Source organism: Amphiura filiformis, chromosome 11, assembly GCF_039555335.1.
Source record: "Amphiura filiformis chromosome 11, Afil_fr2py, whole genome shotgun sequence".
Lineage (NCBI taxonomy): Eukaryota > Metazoa > Echinodermata > Ophiuroidea > Amphilepidida > Amphiuridae > Amphiura > Amphiura filiformis.
In genome coordinates, this window is record NC_092638.1 from 58,890,756 (window position 1) to 58,913,758 (window position 23,003).

Sequence of the window (23,003 nt, forward strand, 5' to 3'; positions counted from 1 at the left end):
GGACCATACTATTCCATGGCGACGCGCTTGTAGTAGACGAATGTACAACATGTTCTTGTCATAACTCAACTGTGAAATGTGACATCAAAAGTTGCCAACCTATATTCTGTAACGAACCCATCACGGATCCTGATGAATGCTGCGATTATTGTCCATACTGTAAGTATAATTCGGACATATCTGTCATTACAGTAAGTATATTTGGACATGTAGTGTATGTGCGAGTCATGACTGTTGCCGTCTCTGCCCACACTGTAGCCTAAGTGTAGATTGAGAACTACACCAGGCACAAAAAGAAACTCGTCAGTTATATTCATCCTTGCTGTTCAATAACTTGATAATTTTGGATTATTCTGAAATATACATTTTGTTAATTGGACTTTTTTTTTCTCATTTGGCACCCTGTTCATAAACATTGAGCAAGAATTGACCAAGACATGCGCCTCCAAACTCTCAAACCCCAAAATGAAAAGTTGCAATTTTAACGATTTAATTGTGCCTGTTACACTGTGTGCTTTATTGATTGGCCCGTGATGCTTGTGTGCAATACAACGATGCGTTCCCATTGAAAATCGTTGAAAATGCAACTTTTGATTTTGGGGTTTGAGGCTTTGGAGGCGCATATCTTGGTCAATTCTTGTTCGCTTTTCACGAACAGGGTGTCAAATGAGAAAGCAAAATCCAATTAACAAAATGTATATTTCAGAATAATCCAAAATTATCAAGTTATTGAACAGCAAGGATGAATATAACTGACGAGTTTCTTTTGTGCCTGGTGTATAAGGTCCACAACTTAAAAGTTCCCCTAATACTTTTTAGAATAAGTCAGATATGTATTATGCCCTATTTGTTTTACTCATGTGGACCAATTTAGAGCGTCACACGTCATTGCGTTCTGTCACAATGGTTAAAGAAAGGTCATTTTAAAAGTTGCACCTGAGTCCATAGCAGTCAGGTTTTCTTTAACAAACACATGGATAGACCTGGCCTACTGTATTGTTTGAGAGCTGACTCCTATGGACTCAGATGCAACTTCTAACACCGTTAAAACTGTCTGTTTTTTTTTACATAAGCAACCGTTATGACTGAACGCAATGACGTGTGACGCTATGATTTGGTCCACGTCCATATATGTAAAACAAATACGGCTACCCATACCTTTTTACACGTTTGCATTTTGACAAATATTTTTCGATTTATTTCAAAAAGTATTTAGGGGGGAACTTATAAGTTGTGGACCCTATATATAGAATAAAGAACAACATGTTTAAAGCACCTGCTTAACCCTAACACTGACCCATGCTTTTTGATATCGGAAGTCAGAGAAGATCCGAATTTTTCAAGAAGAAGAAGAATTTTTGACTTGGCACCCCCGGGATTCGAACCTTTGACCCCCCCGCATGCCAACCACACGATCGCGGACCGGTAGCTGCACGGGTTATTGCTGCCAGGCCAGCAATTCCGTGAGCATATCACACTTAGGGTGATTGCGTCATCGCAGACCCTGGGATGCATGCATGAGCAGAATTTTTCATCGTGGTATTTTGTGGTTTTTACTGGTGTTAGGGTTAATAACTTTACAAATTCACCAACGCTCCATTATATTTATTTCATATTTACATAGGGAAAATAAAAGCGAATAAATAGTTCGGATCCTATGAATTCCTTTTACGCACCTACAAGACTGCAAAAGGTCATAATATCACATGGAAAGTTTGTACACAAAAACGATTCTCTTATAAACCATCTATGCACAGTTTCCACCTCGATACACCTGAGCACACTTTTTCGTCCAACATGTCCAAGAGCTTCCAAGAAAGCAGTGAATTGTCTCTACACAGTCTTTGATTACACTACACGGTTGAGTGCATAACATCCTAAGAGTTGAGTAAGCTTCTAGCTGGAAAATAGGCCTCTGTGATTGGTTTTTGTCAAAACCTCAAGTGTTCCCTTCATCCAATCAGAATTATTTTATATCGAACGAAAGCTAACACTTTAACACTTCCCCCTAAAAACACTTTTTTCTCAGTCAACAGATAACGCAATTCAATGTTTATATCAAACATGTGTCAAAGCGAATGTGGTAAATCTGTTGAAAACGACCTATCTCAGCACAATTGTTGACCAAAATGTAGGTTTTAAAAGTCAAAACCTCAAGTGTTCCTTACAATATTTTTCAAATTTTATTTCATTAAATGAAAGAGCACACTTATATTGTCCATAATAGCGTCATTAGAATGAGCAATGGCCAATTCTCTTTAAATTGCAAAACTTGTGCAAAATTTTACTATTTTCGCCTGTTTTGTCATACGGTTGTAAATTCAATGAACTATGACTTTAAATTTGTGAATATTTGAAGTATGACTTTGCTAAAGAGCGCTTACAAATTGATATGGGGAATTATTATTACACGGTACACAAATTCATATAGGGTTAAGGGATCTAAAATGAGCGTTTATTGCGTTTCGACAGTATTTTTTTGTGGGACATGAGAGCACCTCAGACCTATCGAATTGCATTCTGAATACGAAGCATGTCTTTCTGATATCAAATAATTTTCATTTTTGAAAATCACAATATAATACAAATTTTATGACAAATTATAAAAATTTGATATTTTTCAAATTTTGATATATAACAGTCCTCGAAGTAAATTATATAAATCTAATGATATATTCTTAAAGTGTATGTAGCAGGAGGAAAAGCCGACGATCAATTGAAAATGTTGACCTTTCATATTGAAGATATGGATTTTTCCCAAAAGACCTAATTTTTTTTTGGTGTTTTGGGAAAAAAATCCATATCTTCAATACGAAAGGTCAAAATTTTCAATTGATCGTCGGCTTTTTCATCCCACCTACATACACCTTATGTATAAATCATCAGATTTATAAATTTTACTTCAAGTACTGTTAAATATCAAAAATATCAATTTTTAATGATTTGCCATAAAATGTGTATTAAATTGCGAATTTCAAAAATCAAAATTATTTGATATCAGAATGACATTCTTCGTATTCAGAATGCAATTCGATATGTCTGATGTGCTCTAATATCCCACAATAAATACTGTCCAAACGTTCATACCCCTTCCCTTAAATGAAAGAGCACATTTATATTGTCCATAATAGCGTCATTAGAATGAGCAATGGCCAATTCTCTTTAAATTGCAAAACTTGTGCAAAATTTTACTATTTTCGCCTGTTTTGTCATACGGTTGTAAATTCAATGAACTATGACTTTAAATTTGTGAATATTTGAAGTATGACTTTGCTAAAGAGCGCTTACAAATTGATATGGGGAATTATTATTACACGGTACACAAATTCATATAGGGTTAATAGTATTGGGTTATTCCAAAATATAAGTACACACCCCCTCACAGTGTAATTTACCCATTACCAATTTCAAAGTAATGCGCCATATTGCCTTACCTACAAAGCTGCAGCACACATATTTATCCAACAGTCAAATATGTTGAAAAATCACTCATGAACTTTCATGTTCATTTATTTTTCAGGTTCAAATTATTGTTAAATTATTCAAATGCTTATATATTTACCCCATAACGTATTTGAGATTAAACATTGACTTTGTTGTATATTTTACACCCTGCTACGATTGGTACACTCAGTCAGCAGTACTAGTGTTTATGCATGCAGGTCGTTATTAACAGAATCCATGCGTGCATAGCTGACCCCCGTTCCCACACACACCCCAACACACCCCGGCCATGTGAAAGATGGATTTTTAATGTCACCAAAATCAAGAGAACCGCCAAATTTGCAACGGACCCGCCTCACAAGCTTCCGCGCATGCAACGCAACGATAATACACGATGTTAATTTGAGATAGCCATTGACATTCATACACACAAAAATTAAATATTTGCAATTAAAAACTCGTGTTTTTGAATGATGACGTCATTGGGTTAACGATTTTCCAACTGCTGATTGGTTGATTGCGTCACTGTCAGTGATCTGTGCATGCACGGTACGGTCCGTACGGAATGATTTTTCGTATGGGTAAAATACACTGTGGCCCCTATAGAGGAGTAACTTTTCAAAAAATGAAATGTCTGGATTGCCAAGTTTTTGTGGTTTTTTTGCAAATGACTGGACTTCCAGTTGCCAAAGTTACTGGAAAAAGCTTAGAACTGCAATTAAATGCATGACAAATCACAGAAATGTTCAAAATGAGCTATCAAATTGAGAATTTCCGATTTTGAACTTTGGATACTTTAAAAGTCTGGATTTTCAACATTCACGACTGGACAAAAAGTCTGGAAATCCAAACTCCTCTATAACTTAAGGGGTGTGCATCTATTTTCTCGAATAGCCCATTTATTCCAACCATCGACATGGGAGCACTACCGGACGAATTATCGGCCTCAAAGAACTATTTTGATTAGTTTAAAGAGGCCTATATCATACTATTGAGCCAATCAGAGATACAGTAAGAACGGACAGTAGAGCTGAAGGGACTTAAGGTAGTACTACACCCCTGATAAATTTTGTGACTAATTGTGCATTTTCTCTAAAAATAACTACACACTGGTAACAAAAATTATGTATATTTTAGGGGCAAGCAATCCAATTACCTAACGTGTGTGTATCCCTCCATTACACCACTACATGTTGATCAACGAGTCGATACTGATTACGTAACATCACAAACAAGAACTACTACATGCAGTGTATCATATTCTAGAAATCAACTTCTCGCATTGCGTAATACATACCCAGTGTCTGATGAACTGTATTACAAAATAAACGATCTTGGTATTAGTAAACACAAAAGAGGTCGCAGAGGTGGTAGACATGTACGTAAACATATCCAAATCGTACAAACTCATGATCGTATAACTAAACAATATAATAATGAACATTGCGGCGTAAACCAAAATAATCTTGTGCATATTGAACTTGACGGCAAAAAATGTGTTGATATTCATCACTGGAATGCGCAATCTGTTGGCAAAAAGACCACAACTGTTCACGATTACATTTTAGACAAAGATGTGGATGTATTAATGATAACGGAAACCTGGCTCGGAGAAGAAGACCCTGTAATAATAAATGAGTTCACACCATCTGGCTATACATGTTTGAGTCATCCAAGACCTGGTGACAGGCACGGTGGTATTGCCATAATCTGTAAGACCAGTTTGAAGCTGTCTTTGTCACCTGTTGGAGTCGACACCATTAACTTTGAACATGTTTCTGTAACTGACAACTCAAAAGCCATTAGGTTAATTGGCATTTACCGACCCCCACCCTCAAAGACGAACGGTTTTACTCATCTTCGATTTAATGAAGAGTTTGATGATTTTCTAAGTGTAGTATCTTCTCTTCCCGGTAAACCACTTATAATGGGTGATTTGAATGTTCACGTTAACAAACCATCTAAACCTGATGTTTCAAGGTACCTCACATCCCTTACAGAGCATGATTTGAAGCAATATGTTGATAAACCAACGCATATCAGTGGTAACATACTTAATCATGTTATTTGTCGTCCGGAGGATAATTTTCTTTCGTCTTGCACTGTTTTGCCATTTAGGTATGGATCCGACCATCATATGATCCAATGTAGAATTAACAGGTTAAAACGCCTCCTGAAAGAAGAGTATTTACCTCCAGGTCATATAAAGACTTGGATTTAATATCTTTTACTTCTGATCTTGGCAACGCAACGCAGTGTATTCTCTCTATGGATGATCCGAACGCTCAAGCTGAATTATACAACCGTTCAATTTGCGAGGTTCTTGATAAACATTGTCCTGAAAAAACGCGGTCGCAGAAACTGATTAGTAATCCAAAATGGTATACTGATGATGTAAGAAATGCACGTCGCGAACGCAGAGCCCTTGAATTTAAGTGGAGGAAGACTGGATCCAATGAAGATCGTGATAAATTTGTTGCACAGAACTCTAAAGTTAACCAAATGATTATGAATAGTAAGACTGTTTATTTCAAAGAAACTTTAGATAATGCAAATGCTAAAACCATGTATAGAACTCTAAACACGCTTCTCAATTCATCACCTCATAAACTACCTGCGTGTAGTTCCAATGTAGCTCTTAGCAATCAATTTGCTCATTATTTTAGCGATAAAGTGTCTAATATCAGGTCTGAGCTTGATGGACAGTGTAATTTGCAAAGTATTGACGATGTAAGTGATTTATCTGGTTCAAACGAATTGATGGTTTGTAATATTTCTGATTCTATGAACATATTGGAGGATTGATTGTCAAATTGCCAATGAACTGTTGAATGTAAATAATGGGTTGTGCAATATTTCTTATGAAAATAAGAGTAACTGTGTACAGGTTTTAGAAAGTTTTGCTAATGTGAGTGAGGATGAGGTTAGAGAAATAAGCTTCCCAACAAGACCAGTCCTCTTGAACCAATCCCCACCTGGTTATTGAAACGTTGCGTTGATACATTGTTGCCAATCATCACGTCCATTATCAATAATTCTTTCAGAGTTGGTTCATTCCCTCTTTTCTTCGTCAAGCAGTTGTCACACCTTTGATTAAAAATCCACTCTCAATCCTGATTTATTTAAAAATTACCGCCCTGTTTCCAACCTCCCTACTCTAGGTAAAATCATAGAGTATCCGGCTGTTTCTAGATTCAATAATCATCTCCAGGACAACAATCTCACTGAAACATATCAGTCAGCATACAAAGCTTCCCATAGTACAGAAACTGCTCTCCTTAGGGTGAAAAACGACATGTTGAATGAACTTGACAAAGGTAAAGCAATACTGTTGGTCCTTTTGGACCTTTCCTCTGCATTCGATACAATAGATCATGATATTCTTGTTGATCGAATGCAGAGGGAGTTTGGTATAACAGGCTCTGCCAAGAATTGGTTTAATAGTTACCTTAGGGATCGTAGTAACAGGGTTTGTGTTCTTGGAGACTATTCTGAAAATCATCCGTTAAAGTATGGTGTTCCACAAGGGTCAGTCGCAGGTCCATCGATTTTCACAGCGTATGCGCAACCGGTCGCTAATATTATCAGGCGTTTTCAGGTGGCTTATCACATTTATGCTGATGATACGCAGCTCTACATTAGTTTCAATCCTAAGTCTGAGGAAGATACAGCTGCTGCACGTTGTAGGCTTACCAATTGCATCGCTGAAATACGATCGTGGATGCTTGCAAACAAGCTAAAGTTAAACGATTCGAAGACAGAGCTTTTCTTGATTGCATCTGCTAGGCATGCAAATGCTGTATCTCACCTTGATTTGAAAATCGGTGGATCTGTGATTGCCCCATCTGCTTCCATTAAAAATCTTGGCATTGTTTTTGATAATAGCCTTGCAATGAAAAATTATGTTAGCTCTTTGTGTAGAAGTGTAAACTTTCATTTGAGAAATTTAAATAGGATTCGTCGTTATATTGATCGTTCTACTTGTGCACATGCAGTGAGATCTTTGAATCTTTCTCGGCTGGACTATGGCAACTCTTTGCTTGGGGGTTTGTCTGTTTCTGATGTTCAGCGTCTGCAAAAGCTGCAAAATCGTGCGGCACGTCTTATTTATCAGGTCAGCAAACGCACCAGCGCGACCCCACTCATTCGTGAGTTGCATTGGTTTTATTTCAAACTCTAATCGTGACCCGCAGGTCAAATTGCTAGAATTGTACATTAAAGACACCTAAACAGACACAATGCAATTTGCAGGCAGCAGCTTAATCAGCGCCAATATTGCAACATTGAAACAAACAACTATACAAACATCCAATCCAACCCAACCACATCCCCCAAGTAGGCAATGAGGATAAAGTGCCTTGCCCAAGGACACAACACGTTGGCACGAGCGGGGCTCGAACTCACAACCTATGTATTATGAGTCGGGCGCCTTATCCACTCGACCACACGTGCTCCTGTCATTTTCTGTTTTAGGGCCCAGACTATGGAACAACTTGCCTGTGCACGTACGCGCCGCTCAGAATGTGCAATGTTTTAAAAAGTTTTTAAAAACGTTTCTTTTCCCAAAGGTTTAAGCCGTAGTCATTTGTTTTAATTTTGGCTACTTTCATGTATGTTGGTTTTTAATGATGTTTCATATAAATACAATGGTTTTAATATTATAATAATTTATTCTTTTGAATTTCCATGCAGATATGTTTATGTATATTTTTGTTGTTGAAGTTGGTAATATTGCCATTTTTATATAAGGCTTTTGATATGTATTTTTGTAGCTTGTTGTTGTACTTTGTATGTATTTTTATCATGTAAAGCGCATTGGACTTTGTGGAAATGCGCTCAATAAATCCTTGTAATAATAATAATAATAATAATAATAATAATAATAATAATAATAATAATAATAATAAAATCTCAGTGATTCAAGACAAGCGGTTCATTATATATGTTAAGAAATGAGGTACATTCTAGCGGTACCTCTTTTCTTATCATAAATAACGTACCGCTTGTCTTGAGTCACTAAAATTCCAGTGCAGTAACTAGATTCCTTGCCCCTCTAATATACATAACCTTTGTTACCAGTGTGTTATTATTTTTTGAGAAAAATGCAAAAATAGTCACAAATTTATCAAGGGGTGTAGTACCACCTTAAGCCGAGAGATATCAAGCTCTAATTTGATTGGCTATTCATACGAGTATATCATGTAATTAACCAATCAGTGGTTCTGTAAGAATCTCATATTAACCAATAAACAATTAAAAAATTGTAAAATTATTATTTTGGTATGAACTTGTTTTCGGGTGCATTTCAGGAACCGAACAGACCCTGGGGCCAGCCCTGTCCGGCCCTGGGCCCTTTCAACAGCCAATCAGTCATAAGCATGTAAGACATAATATTTCTTGCACTTATAGATGTACCTGTATGGAAGGTAACTCCAGTAACGCCAGGCACCGTCTTTGAGAATGCGGCCAATGACTTGGTTGTTAATCTTAACGTGAAGATAAACAATAGAGGTCAGGGAGTTGAAGGCGAGGACTATGGAAAGTCGGTATGTGGGTCAGCGCCAATGATGATGGCTCTGGAGAACGAGTGGGCTATAAAGAACAGGCAAGAAAGCATATATTAAAACTTATTAATTAGGGATTCAATCATGTTTCACCGTTGTTCATCACCGATTAACAACGATGCGTCCGCGTCGTCTGCGTGGTATACTTCGCGAGGGCAGCTTTAGTAAACCACGCAGACGCGCCGGACGCGGTGATGAACAACGATGAAACATGGTTGAATCCCTTTCAACAACGAAAAACAAGCTAAAGATCGTTAAATTTCATGAGAAATGTTCAATGACAATGACTAAACTGGACATTTCTCATAGAATATCTATGATTTTTCTGCGTATAGCAGCAAAAGAATTACAGAATAAATGTTTAGCCGCTTCCTCCAAAATAATGAAAACAACATGTAGCGCACACAAGTTCCAGGCATGTCAAATTTTACACGATAACGCGGATCGCGTATACACGCTTCCATTAACTTGCGTTCGCGTATGCGCTACTGGCAAAGTGTGTATTCACCACGGATTAACAACGGTCGGCTCCTGTACAAAGGTATAGGAAGAGTTGTTGAATTACCGATTACTAATCAGCAATTTATGCAAATCATGCCGAATTAAAAGGGCATTTCGTGATCCACAGCATCATCCCCCCACTTTTCTCAAAAAAACGTTGAGATTTTTATGTCACTGGCATCCTCTAGCTACATAATGTTTATGTACAAAATATTTCTTGCAGATTAATACACATAATCATGCATAACTCGCAAACACAAAATCGGAATCAACTGTGAAATTTTGGGAATAAGCTTTTTCGTGGATATCTACTGAAAATGTCATAATAAGAGGATGCTAGGATCACGAAATACTCCTTTAAGTCGCGCATATTACAAACATTAGAAACACAACCATCTGAAAATTCCACACACTGATTGCTCTTTAACCTTTAACTTCCATAACATCTGTACTTATGATCTATACCCAACGAAAAAGGACGGAAGTATACGTAGTTACCACGTTTGACAACGTGGTTTAAGCAGAATATAGCTTAATTTTAATTAAAGTATGCGATCAAATTCAATCTACACACACACAAAAAAAATATTTCAAAAAGTAGCTACAATAAAAGACAAACCAGAAATACATTTGATGACGAGGCGAAGGACAACTTCCCTTCCCCACTTGTTAACACATTATAAAATTATTCTCTTATTTTCTTCTTTTATCAGGTTCTGAGTAATACAATAAGGAGGCCACCGTTTTTTGGAGGATTTGAGGCCACCTATCCAGACATCGAGTATGCCCTTGATGGTACCAATGTAACATGCACACAGATGACACACCTTTGTATGGAATTCGGCAAGGGAGATGCCCCTGTTCTACTCCACCCACAACTGCCTTTCGATGTAGAAGGTGTCGAGTCTGAGATTGACGACTCACTAAATCCGCATCATTTAATTGGATGTTCACCATTTGCAAATTGCAAAGGTATACTGTGAGATTTAGTTAGCGATTTTTAAGTACATCAAGTATCAAGTGTAAATCGTTAACATCGTTTATAATTATCTTAAACCTTTGTTTAAATCAATATGCTCAACATTTTGTTTAGTTCGGCTAATTAACTTAGACCTAATTTATTGTGTAACTTTGTGCATTTCTGATGACAGTCACGTGATGTCGATACTGTCGGTACAGCCATTTGCCAAATCAAAAGCAAACACATAAATAATTTCCAAAATCTATAATAAACTTATACCCATTGGGTACCTTCAAGTTCTTGGTTTTGATTTCTCGATTGTTAAACAATGAATTTTGTTGAACATCAGATTTCCACTACCATGACTACGAGCCACGGCGCCCTGCGAACCGTGATAATTTGGCATGATACCTCACAAAACAAACGAAAATTTGACTATAAATACAATTTCTTAAAGTGTCGGTAGGATACAATACACTCCTGATGGTACCAATATAACCAGCTGCGCTCAGCATCTATGTGTAGCATTCGGTAAGGGAGATAGGCCTACACATGTTTTAACCTATCCTCGCCTATCATTCGAAGTAGAGGGTGCGGTGTCGAGTCTAAGACTGGTAGCTCTCCAAACCCAGATCACTTAGTAGCGTGCTCATCATTTCCAGATTATTATTGTAAAGGTATAATTAATACAGACTAACCCACAACTAGTAAGAAATCCCTTTAAAAAGTGATGTACCGGGACAGGACTAATTACAATGAATAACATCACATTTCTTTTTATATAAATAAATGATAGAATAATTTTTGGTAAAGATTATGGTTGTTCGAACATTTTGTATCGAAATCCATTTGTTGCGATTCTCACAAAATCGGACATTTTCAAGTTCTGATTCTGAATTTGGATTTCTTACGTCAATTCGATTCCACATTATTATTTTTAGATGTTCTCTTTATGGTGTTACTTAATGTTAAATTTGAATAAATATGAAAATGAAAATTCAAATTGATGACGTATATAGCCCTAATACGACGCTAGACTACGAGTCAATCCCGGGGTCAATCCATATCTATTGTAATTTTTTTTTTCAGTTGGTGGTATTAACATTTTTGTCTTTTAATTTTCGTGTTTAAAATAAACGTATTTTATAATCTTACACATTTTGCTGTTTATTATTGCAGCTAGAACAGCAGCTAATAAGGATCTCTTAGCATGTAGCTACAGGGGAACCATAATACTCCATGGCGACGCGCTGGTAATAGACGAATGTACAACATGTTCTTGTGATGACTCAACTGTGAAATGTGACATCAAGAGTTGCCAACCTACGTTCTGTGACGAACCCATCACGGATCCTGATGAATGCTGCGATTTCTGTCCATACTGTAAGTATAATTCGGACATGTCTGTCCATACAGTAAGTATATTCGGACATGTAGTGTATGTGCGAGTCATGACTGTTGCCGCATCTGCCCACACCCCGGGCCCACACTGTAAGTATAGATCGAGAACTAGAATAAAGAATAACATGTGATTTATAGCACCTGCTTAATAACTTTAAAAATCCACCATGTTTATGCGCTCCAGTAGAGCTGAAGGGGATTAAGCTCTATTTTGATTGGTTACTCGTATGTAATTAACCAATCAGTGGTTCTGTAAGCAAGCTCAAATTAACCACTTTCTAACAAATTGTAAATTTATTTTTGTGTGAACTTGTTTTCGGGTGCATTTCAGAAACCGAACGGACCCTGGGGCCATGGCCAGTCCTATAAACAGTTAATCATGACATTTAGTCATAACCATGTAGACATGTTAAACTAAATTTTCTTGCACTTATAGATGTACCTGTATGGAAGGTTACTCCAGAAACTCCAGGCACTGTCTTTGAGAATGCGGCCAATGCCTTGGTTGTTAATCTTAATGTGAAGATAAGCGACAGAGGGCAGGGAGTTGAAGGCACGGGACTATGGAAAGTCGGTATGTGGGTCAGCGCCAATGATGATGGCTCTGGAGAACGAGTGGGCTATAAAGAACAGGCAAGAAAGCATGTATCAAAGCTTATTAATCACCGATTACTAATCAGTAATTTATGCAGATCATCATAATACAATTGCGCATAATTTTACAAACATTATACAATCATCTCAAAATTACACACACTGATTGTTCGATTGATCGATGCCCATCTGAACAATGCTGAATAGGACGGAAGTTAAATAAGTGGCATTTTGAAAAGATTGAACCCGGGGGTACTTCGAAAAAAATTTTACGGGGATGTGCCACGCAGACTTTCGGATGCTGACTTTCTCTATACCTACTTTTTGCTGTTTTTGATACCCATCAGTATACCAATTTTCAAGAAAAAGCACCCAAAAAGCACCCACATTTGCCATAATTGGGCACTTTAAGGGCACTTTTGCCAAAATGCGCCCAATTGGGCGCATTGGTCTTCACTGAAAGCCCACCCATCGATATACCAAAATCGCCAAAATTTACCCCAAAACCGTGGCACATCCCCGTATACCTTCAACCAGGAAGAACCCCCTCCGGGATTGAACCCAGAGAAGATATCTTACCCTTCCCAGAATCCTATGCAACATGTTGCATCACTTCATTATGGGGAACTAAAAGGCTTAAACCTATAATTTTAACCCATCTAGTCTAAGTGTAAGTAGTGTAAGTGTAGAAAAATGACACGTCTATTACCATGATTACCTACAGATTCCCAGTGTTTTATGTTGAGAATAGATAAGCATGGTCAATAGTCAAGAAATAAATATATTTTTGCAAGATCTGGATATCCGCTGTTCATTGAGGTACTTTTTGTCACTATAGACCATGTTGCACTGATTGCAAATCAGTATAGAAAATTGGAATGGAAGAAATGCATTGTGGGAAGTGTAAGATATCTTGTCTCAGAATCTCTGCTTTGCTAGAAAAGTATTGTCAGGTTACAGGGACTTGTGGTTTGGAGTAGTTGATTTTGCAAGTGGAAAAGATAGCTTATATAATTATATAATGTACTTTAATTAAGCTAGATAGGATACACGCATACATATTGAATTTATAAGCAAATATGCTGTTGACATAACTCATTTTTGTCAAGTTGGAAATACTTAGATCCTAAGGAAATTGCTGTAACTCAAACCCAAAAAAATTATTCCAACTTAACCCATTTTGAATTTGTAACAATTTGACCGCTCCCCCACGAAATTAAGCTTAATAACTTTTATTTTCGTAATCATCGCAAAAACATCACAAGGGAAAACTTGTTGAAGTTTGTTACACTATAATTATGCCAAACTCAATGTTGTTTGAATTGAACATTTTAAGTAAACAATGCAGTTGTAAGAACACAGTTAAGAACTGGTAACCAAATGATCTTGAGTTACCATTACTTGAAACTATATTCGTTGATATAAGGCCAAAAAAAACATGTTTGTTTCCTGTAGCAGGTCCAAAAAGTCAAATGCGAAATGCGGGTTTTTTTTAATCCATGTCTTAAAATGGAAAAAAATACCCTTTTCGCTGCAAATTGGAATAGGAATTTACAGTGGGTTTCTCCGACATCATATTTCTTCATATTCAAGAATATTTATGACCCCTTTCAACCTGCAGTAGTTTTTCACTATGCTCGTTTGTTGTGTAATGTGTAAATGTTTACTCCAGTAGTGTTTTATATTATTTTTTTGCTATTTTTTCCGGGTTTTTTTTTTTTTTTTTCTTTGTTAGTTGTCAAAAACGAAATGCGCGCGCTACAGGAAACAAGCTTTTCTTCTTTTTTTGCCTAATCAGAAAAGTTGAAGAAACAGGTAACCTCAGAATTCTACATGGTTTAGAACAAAATAGCTTTAATAAGTTAAATTAAAGTATGCGATTAAATTCGATCTACAAAATAAATTTGTCAAAAGTCACTACAATAAGAGTCAAAATAGATATACATTTGATGACCAGGCGAAAAACCACTTCCCCTTTTTTACACATTATAAAAGTAACAAAAAATATTGCATTCTTTTAAAAGATTTTAATTAAAAAAACAATTAGGCCACCAATATTTAGAGGTTTTGAGGTCACCTTTCCAGACATCGAATATGGTTGATATTGATGGTTTAAAAGACGTTTGTACCCCTACTTATTACTTTTGTAGGTGTTAACACATGGACAAGCTGGACAAACGATTCAGAGACCACCATTTTTTGGAGGCTATCAATTCACAATTCCAGGCATCGAGTACGCTTTTTATAGTACCAATGCAACCTGTGCCCAGATGACATACCTTTGTATGGAATTCGGCAAGGGAGATTCCCCTGATCCAATCTACCCACAACTGCCTTTCGATGTAGAAGGTGTCGAGTCTGAGTTTGATAACTCACCAAATCCACATCATTTAATTGGATGTTCACCATTTGCAAATTGCAAAGGTATACTGTGAGCTTTAGTTAGTGATAGACTAAGCCTAGGTTTTTAAGGACATCAAGTATCAAGTGCTTTGACATTTTGTTTTAGTTCGGCTTATAATATTAACTTAATCTATTGTCTAACTTGTGCATTTCTGATGACAGTCACGTGATGTCAATATTGGCAGTACAGCCATTTTCCAAATCAAAAGCAAACACATAATTCATTTCCAAAACCTATAATTCATAAACCTATATACACACTGAGTTTCTTCAAGTTCTTGGTTTTGTTTCATTCCTCGATTGTTAGAAAATTAATTTTGAAATGAACCGTGATCAATTTTGGTAAAAATGTAACCAAAAGTTACACTAGGATCCAAAACATTCTCATCTATTACTGTACAGTTCTTTAACTCCAATACATTTGTACATTCATTGAATGGCCTTTGAAACTTTGGGTACAAAAACTCATACTCTGCAACTTGAGGTCAAATTTTGCACTATGATTGTTTAGCTGAGGTTATATTGGACTATGCCATTGGGATGAGGTCCATAGTAACACCTATCATTGTTGTCTGCCATGTACGATGTTATTTATACTTGTATTTGACTGACTATATTTAAGAAATAAATTGTAATGCATTATCCTTTACACCCAAATAATGTGTCCGAGGCAGTAAAAACGTAAATAATGGGTGAGGCGCAGTCGAACCCATTATACTGCCTAGGACACATTATTCATGTTATTTACTATATATTTACATTATATATAACGTATTTTATAATATTACATATTTGCTGTTTGTCATTGCAGCTAGAACGCTAGCTAGTAGGGGTATCTTACCATGTACCCACGGGGGACTAATATTCCTCCATGGCGAATCATTTAAAGTAGCCTTGTGTATGACATGTACTTGTGATAACGGAACAATGAAATGCGACATCGACGAGAGTTGTGACATCACCATGTTCAAGGGTTGTGACATCAGGAGTTGCCGGCCTTCGTTCTGTGACGAACCCATCACGCGCCCCGATCTTGATGAATGCTGCGATTTATGTCCATACAGTAAGTATAATTCGGACATGTCTGTCCATCCATCTGTGGTCCATCACAGAATTCTAATATACACAAGAAGCTACAAGAACCGGTCATCCCTATATACCGATGCGTTGCGGCAAACGTAACCGTCCCGGCTGAGAAATAAATCCAAAAAGGTACGGCAAGATTATTTTTCGCATCACGTATGTCGAAGTTCACTTTTCAATGTGCAAACTGTAGTTAGGATAATGAAAACGACTGGTAAGCAAGTCTACTAAATGACCTCAAAATCTGAAGAAAAACATAGCGGACCGTCGCCGGACCCTTTCCAAAACTAATATACAGCATATTTTTCTCCATTGTCAACATGGGGTCATCTCCAGGAATGTTTTCCGTAAATAAAAACTAACACCTCCGCTATGTGGTAATTCACGATATAACGTTAATAGAAAGAAAAGTGCAAATGTTTTTCGTGTTTCGAATCGGACGAGTGACAAGCTCTAATGACGTCATGATGTAATCGTCATTAATAAATAATTAGGTAAATCCAAATATGAAGGTATCCAAAAGTATGCTAATTAGAAGTTCAACGAATCAGAATACGATCCTGGTATCCAATTCTATGCAAATGAGTTGAAGGAGGTTACGTGAACATGTACACTAATTCTCATCTAGCTTTAAGATCTTTGCTGTCCATACAGTAAGTGTATTCAGACATGTAGTGTAGGTGCGAGTCATGACTGTTGCCGTCTCTGCCCACACTGTAGCCTAAGTATAGATTGAGAACTATATAGAACTAGAGCGGTTCTCGGCTTTCACGGTTCTCGGGTTTGGCGGTTATTAGCTGATGTTGGTGTTAGATGGAGAGTGGTATTGTTTGGAAAACCTGTGTGGTTGTAGCTGGTTGTATATTGTTTCTGTTCAGAACCTTGTGTGTTTGGACGAGTCGATGGGTGGGGCATTTGGTAATATTGGGAAATTAAACTGTTTGGTTTTGAATATGGAGAGATGACATAGTTGGATATTGCTATGAAAGTGTTTACAAAAACATTTAAAGAAGAGTTAAATATTAAAATGGATACAACAATAACACAAGGCGGTTCTCGAACCACGAGTCTCGCCTACTTTTGCGACCGCCTGCATTTGTAATTACTTTTGGTAGAGGTAAATGAATTTGGCGGTTATCGGCTGGGCACGATTATCTGGCTGATGGTTACTGTACCCACCAAGAGTCATGCCCATGCAACAGTTTTTACTAATTTGACCTCAGATGACCCTGGTGGCCTCGAAATGACCTTCCGAAAATTTGGCTTTAAATGTTGACTGTATGTACCAAGTGTCATGCCCATACGACAGTTTGTACTAATTTGACCCCTGGTGACCATGAAATGACCTTCCAAAAATGTGGCTTTAAATGTTGACTGTACCCACCAAGTTTCATGCCCATACGACAGTTTTTACTAATTTGACCTCAGATGACCCTGGTGACCCCAAAATGACCTTCCAAAATTTGGCTTAAAATGGTGACTGTACCCACCAAGTTTCCTGCCCATACGACTCGACTGTTTTTATGTTGACTGTACCCACCAAGTTTCATGCCCATCTGCCAGTTTTTACTAATTTGACCTCAGATGACCCCTGGTGACCTCAAAATGACTTTCCAAAAATTTGGCTTAAAATGTTGACTGTACCCACCAAGTTTCATGCCCATACGATTGTTTTACTAATTTGACCTCAGATGACCCCTGGTGACCTCGAAATGACCTTCCAAAAATTTGGCTTTAAATGTTGACTGTACCCACCAAGTTTCATACCCATCCGACAGTTTTTACTAATTTGACCTCAGATGACCTCTGGTGACTTGAAATGACCTTCCAAAAATTTGGCTTTAAATGTTGACTGTACCCACCAAGTTTCATGGCCATACGACACTTTTTACTAATTTGACCTCAGATGACCCCTAGATGACCTCAGTGACCTTGACTCACTAACCAATACAAACCGGTTGTCTCGGGTCAAGATGCACCCACCCACCAAGTTTGAGGCACGTGCGACTCATAGTCTCCGAGAAAATAGGCGGAAAGCAAACTTTAACCAAAACTTTAACCAAATTTGTCACATACACACACACACACCATCCACACATACGCACGGAAAAGTGATTACATAGTCTCCTGCCTTATCAGGCGAGACAATATTAATATAATTGTAGATTGTTTTTCGAGTTTCGGCAATTGATATTGACTGTTTTTTTGGTTTTATTAGAAGGTGTAAAAACAGAAGTGATACAGTAGACCTAGGAAGAAAAACATAATTTTAAGGTGTTTTACGCTTTTCGGATTATGTCTTTCAGGAAGTAATACAACATATGAGCATGGACTGTTAACATGGTTAAAGAATATATGAAAATAAGTGTAAACTTTTTTAATTACCCCAATGCAGTGCATGTCTCAAAAATTCTATTACTATTTGGAATTTTCATAGGTTTTTTACACTTTTAAATCATGAAAAAATAGAAATATGAATGGAATTTTGAAATTTTGACAACTATTTTGATACTTGGCTAGTCTTCAGTTGGGCATGTTAGTTGAAATAATATAGAAATATTTCATCTTACATTAAAACAACAGCATGGTGTATGTTTTTAATGGTTCTTCAAAATCATCATGGAAGATAGTGTAATATTTGAGTTAAAGTTTATCTGTACCGTAATGATTGCCTGTGTTAATATTGTTGGTGACAAAATGAAGAATTGAACATTTGACAATACAAAAATGTCAGTAATTGCCGTCATATATATGCGTTCCTCAGTCCTTTGTTTAAAAAAATATGAGGAGCTCAATTATTTGTTCCCCTGGAATTATTCAGGAGCTCAACTTTTGAGCACCTAAAATTGCACCCCAGGGTCAAATTTCAAACTTGCTCAAATTGTTGTAAAAACCATTCCAATGTATTCCCCTAGACTCCCTCAAGCATTCAGAAATTGTATAGTTTGACCTATCTAGGACGTACCATTCTTGAGTCATAACCAAAAAGGTCAAATGTCACGTTTTTGTCTCTATGGGGATCCAAAAAAAATCAAAGTGCTCTGATTATGTCTAAATAGATAAGTTTGTGATGCACCAATTGAGCCAATTATGAGCCCCCGGGAGTAAAATTTCGAACAGCTGGCCAAAATCGCTTGCCCCCCCTTTGAACATGCCAAATTTTTGGGAATCTAATTTTCAAACTGTAAATGGTCTATATGTGTGTTGCGAGCCAGGGCCTGAGACTCGTTGGAGGTGAGGAGAATCAAGGTTGATTCTCCTGAAGATATTTTGCGAGAATCAATTGATTCTCATATAGAATCGAATATGTGCGTGAAGCGCACATCACGAGCGCATAGCACGAAGTCCTTACGGCCGGGGTCCAGCTCTGGGTTCTAGATGCTCTCTGGTGCAATCTGAGTCCTTATTTGGAGCCTCCAGAAATATATCCAGAAATGTTCAAAATCTTCTTTGTGAAAATGTGTCTCAGTAAATTTTTGTTTCAAAATGGCAATGAGACGAAGTTTAACTGCCTTAATCCCGTCAGAGTCGTATTGCCAATTGTACGTATCGATCAAAAGAGTTGCCTTTGAAACAGACCGAGTAGACGACGCATCTGGAGCCGAATCCATGAATCGGTTCCAGACACAGAATGTTTTTTTCCCTGCAAGCAATCCAGAATTTCCCTCCAGTTTTACCAAATTTCCTCCAGTATGACATATTTCTCTTATGTATTTCTTTTTTTTTTTGTCAAAAACCAAACATTTCCCTGCAATGAGCTTCCCGTATTGCCCACTTTTTCCTGCCATGACAGAATCATTGAATATGACATGATAAAACTACAGGCTTTTACAATATCAAATCATGAAAATTAATAAATTTAAGCTTAACAACTCATGAACCAAGTATACGTTTACAGTTATTTATAAATGATGACAGGCAACAAGTACTGGCAAAAGCTTACAAACTAATCGTGCTATATCCCCTGTTTGAGTCCTGCAGCCATTAATTCCCCCGTATGAGTTCTTTTTAGTGCGGATAAATCTCCCGATATTCATGTATTGCTCCCAAATAAACACACACGCTGTCAATCAGAGATCCTTTAATATCGGCAAAATTGTTATACCGACGTGCTCCATAACCCGTTTTGTGATTGGTTGCACAGACGATTTTTCTAAATTGTAAGCCAATCAATGAATGCGACGGCCTGGTTTGGCAGCACATAATTGTTGGCAGTGAAGCGAAGTACGAATTTTCTGATTGGTCGAATAAACTACTAAAACAATGGCTAAGCCAATCAGCGTGCTCGATACATAACAAACAACCACGTTGGGTTTAAATGGCCTACGAGGGGATTTCCCGTACTCGTGTAATCGATGTGTGATCTCCCGGTGTGAGCAATTGATGGTTTGTTTGAATGTAAATGTTTTATTTCCTTTCTCTTGGTTTCTTTCTGTCCATTCTTTTCTTTTTCTTTTCTTTCTTTTTTGTTTCTTGTATTTCTCTTTATTATTTTTGTTTTATTCTTCTACGCGAATCAACTTCAAATTTGAGTCTAGGCCTATAAATGTTTTATATTTTTACTAGTATAAGTAATGGTTCTCGCTCCGGGTTCTCGCATGTTTACTTAATTTATTTACTATTTTGTTTACTTCTAATTAACATATGAATGAAAAGTTAGTTAACTTACGGGGGTGATCCAGAGATGAAACAAAAATTCGTTTGCTAATACTTGATAAAAAAAAAAGTTAATTAGGCCTATTACGTTTCTGTACTGATTTTGAAATCTGGATGAGCTTCATAAAAAAAAAAAAAAAGAAAGAAAGAAGATTACAATTTAGCGATTTTATTATCAAACATATAACTATAAAATTTGCCGACAAGCGGGCCGACAAGTCACAATAAATCAGAGAAGAAAAGACCTATTGTTAGTCAATTATGAACATTTATTAAGATAAAACGTGAAATTTGCACTGCGAAAATTTTCATACCTTTACTTGAAAGACTTAAAATATATCCTTGTTTCCAAGTTTTCGTCTCAGTGATGGGCAATCCTAGTTAATACTCTTTACCAAACTTGAATAATGTCCTAATAACATAATTCAAAACATTGCAAGCAGAGAACGAAGCCTGGAACGAAAAATTGTACCATTTACAAAATCAGATACATGTTCGAGACATGAGAGGGTGTCACTATGCTAATGCTAATAGGCTGTAATGTAAACTTACGTCATGCTGCTTGTGAAGGTGGACACGCCGCTAATTGGTCAAACTTTCGCTATGCAACAGGCAGACTTGTGCCGTCAGATGTGTTTACCAATTATCAAGTCTGTCGGCGGCGTGGAGATATGCACAATAAATTAGTATAAAACCCAGGCGACTCTAGAGCGAGCCAATGAAATCCAGCGACACTTTTATACTTTGGAATTGATCAAAATTGATTGGTTCAATGCTAGTCTGACCTCCGTATAATCTAGTGACCTAGTCTCAGTGTTACCGGGTATGCAGACAAAATGACAGATCTAGCCAGATTTATCTCGGCTCTAGCGCCCATATCAGAGCTCAAAACATCATGAGTACGGCAAACATACACCCATATGTTAAATACCCACCCACTGCAACGCCTTTTAGTGTAGAATAGGTCGGGATAAAAGAGTTGCCGATGTACATAATTAGCAACCAGTATTGGGTGACCGGAAAGCTGTTCAATGCCTTTGCTGTACTTTTGGGTGTTTTGGTTTTTAATTAATTTCTCTGTTTCTACATCTCTGGTACGATTCAAATACAATAGGTGTCATCATTAGCACACACTTTACATATCTTGAAAGTGTCACTGACCAAAAATACTTCGTTTGTCTGCTTTTTTGTATACAAGAAACACATGAGACATCTGTTGGTGTGTTGTTGTCGTTCCTCCACCCAAACACACAATAAAGAATAAAATGTTTAAAGCACCTGCTTAATAACTTTAAAAATTCACCAACGCTCCATTATATTAATTTGATATTTACATAAGAAAAATAAAAGCAAAATACAAACAGTTCGGATCCGATGAATTCTTTTACGCACCTACAAGACCTCAGAAGGTCACAGTAGACCTTTTTCCCTCTTTCCCATCATGCACTATTCCAGGGGGGTATGAGTGTTGCAAAATACATCATCTCTCCGGGGGAGTACAGAGTTATGTGCATTACATTCTGGAATACGGACATTTCGGCTGGTGCATTCATCACAAAAAAGGAATCCCCGATCATCACGATAATGACGCGCGATCACGAACACCTTTCGGGGGCAAAAACAACAACATTTCTATGCCTTATGGACATGGTGTCGTCGCCAAAAAAGTTTCCTGCTATTGAAACCTAACTTTCTATACATTTTATAGACCTAATGGTGAAAAACTAATGACGGGACACGCAGTGATATTTTGTCGGCGTCCGTTTCACTTTTTTTTTCGGAGATGAAAATAAGACGTAAACAGAATCTCTTACACAGATGTTCTGCATCGCTCCGTAACTGCATTACTCGTGTATTCAATAATTGCATAATTAGTAACATCGATGGCCTTTACGATAATCCGCATATATGGAATCAGTATGCCCATATTAAGACAAAATAATTGCAAAGGCCTGGCAAAGACCATCAGATGCACACGATCTATGAGGTTGATGAACTACGTCATACCTCCCTGGAATAGTGCATTGTGGGATGGAGGGAAAAGGGTCAATATAGGAACTATTATTACACGGTTCACCAACACCTGTAAGATGGTCAATAGTATTTATCACAACCATCGACATGGGAAAGCAATCCGTTTGAGAGTCTATCTAGAGGTCTTGACGGCACACAGAGGCACTAGAATGCAAAACATATGTTCATCTATCAGAGCACAGTTCGTAACCCCAATACATTTGTACATTCATTTAATGACCTTTGAAAAGTTGGGTACAAAAAACTCATAATCTGCAACTTGAGGTCCATTTTGCACTACCAGTGTTTAATTGAGGTTATTGAACTATGCCATTGGGCTGAGGCCATTGTGGTTCATAGTGAAGGCTATTACCAATTTCTAA

At 37.2% G+C, this 23,003-nt stretch overlaps 1 protein-coding gene across 6 annotated transcripts in view; it reads left to right on the plus strand.

Moving 5' to 3' along the window:
• The first annotated feature begins 1 nt into the window (after window position 1).
• The window catches only part of LOC140165082 (uncharacterized), a 56,303-nt gene continuing 33,301 nt past the window's right edge, over window positions 2-23,003 (plus strand). For 3 of the 6 annotated variants that reach the window (XR_011860625.1, XM_072188505.1, XM_072188506.1), the window contains exons 1-7: window positions 2-159; window positions 8,854-9,049; window positions 10,223-10,481; window positions 11,650-11,853; window positions 12,308-12,504; window positions 14,616-14,889; window positions 15,680-15,931. Coding sequence is in view for 5 of the 6 variants with exons in the window: in XM_072188505.1 (XP_072044606.1) it covers window positions 8,993-9,049; window positions 10,223-10,481; window positions 11,650-11,853; window positions 12,308-12,504; window positions 14,616-14,889; window positions 15,680-15,931 (1,243 nt within the window). In the remaining variant the exon portion in view is untranslated. The remainder of the gene's footprint in view (window positions 160-8,853; window positions 9,050-10,222; window positions 10,482-11,649; window positions 11,854-12,307; window positions 12,505-14,615; window positions 14,890-15,679; window positions 15,932-23,003) is intronic. The other 3 variants (XM_072188507.1, XM_072188509.1, XM_072188508.1) reach the window with 3 other exon arrangements.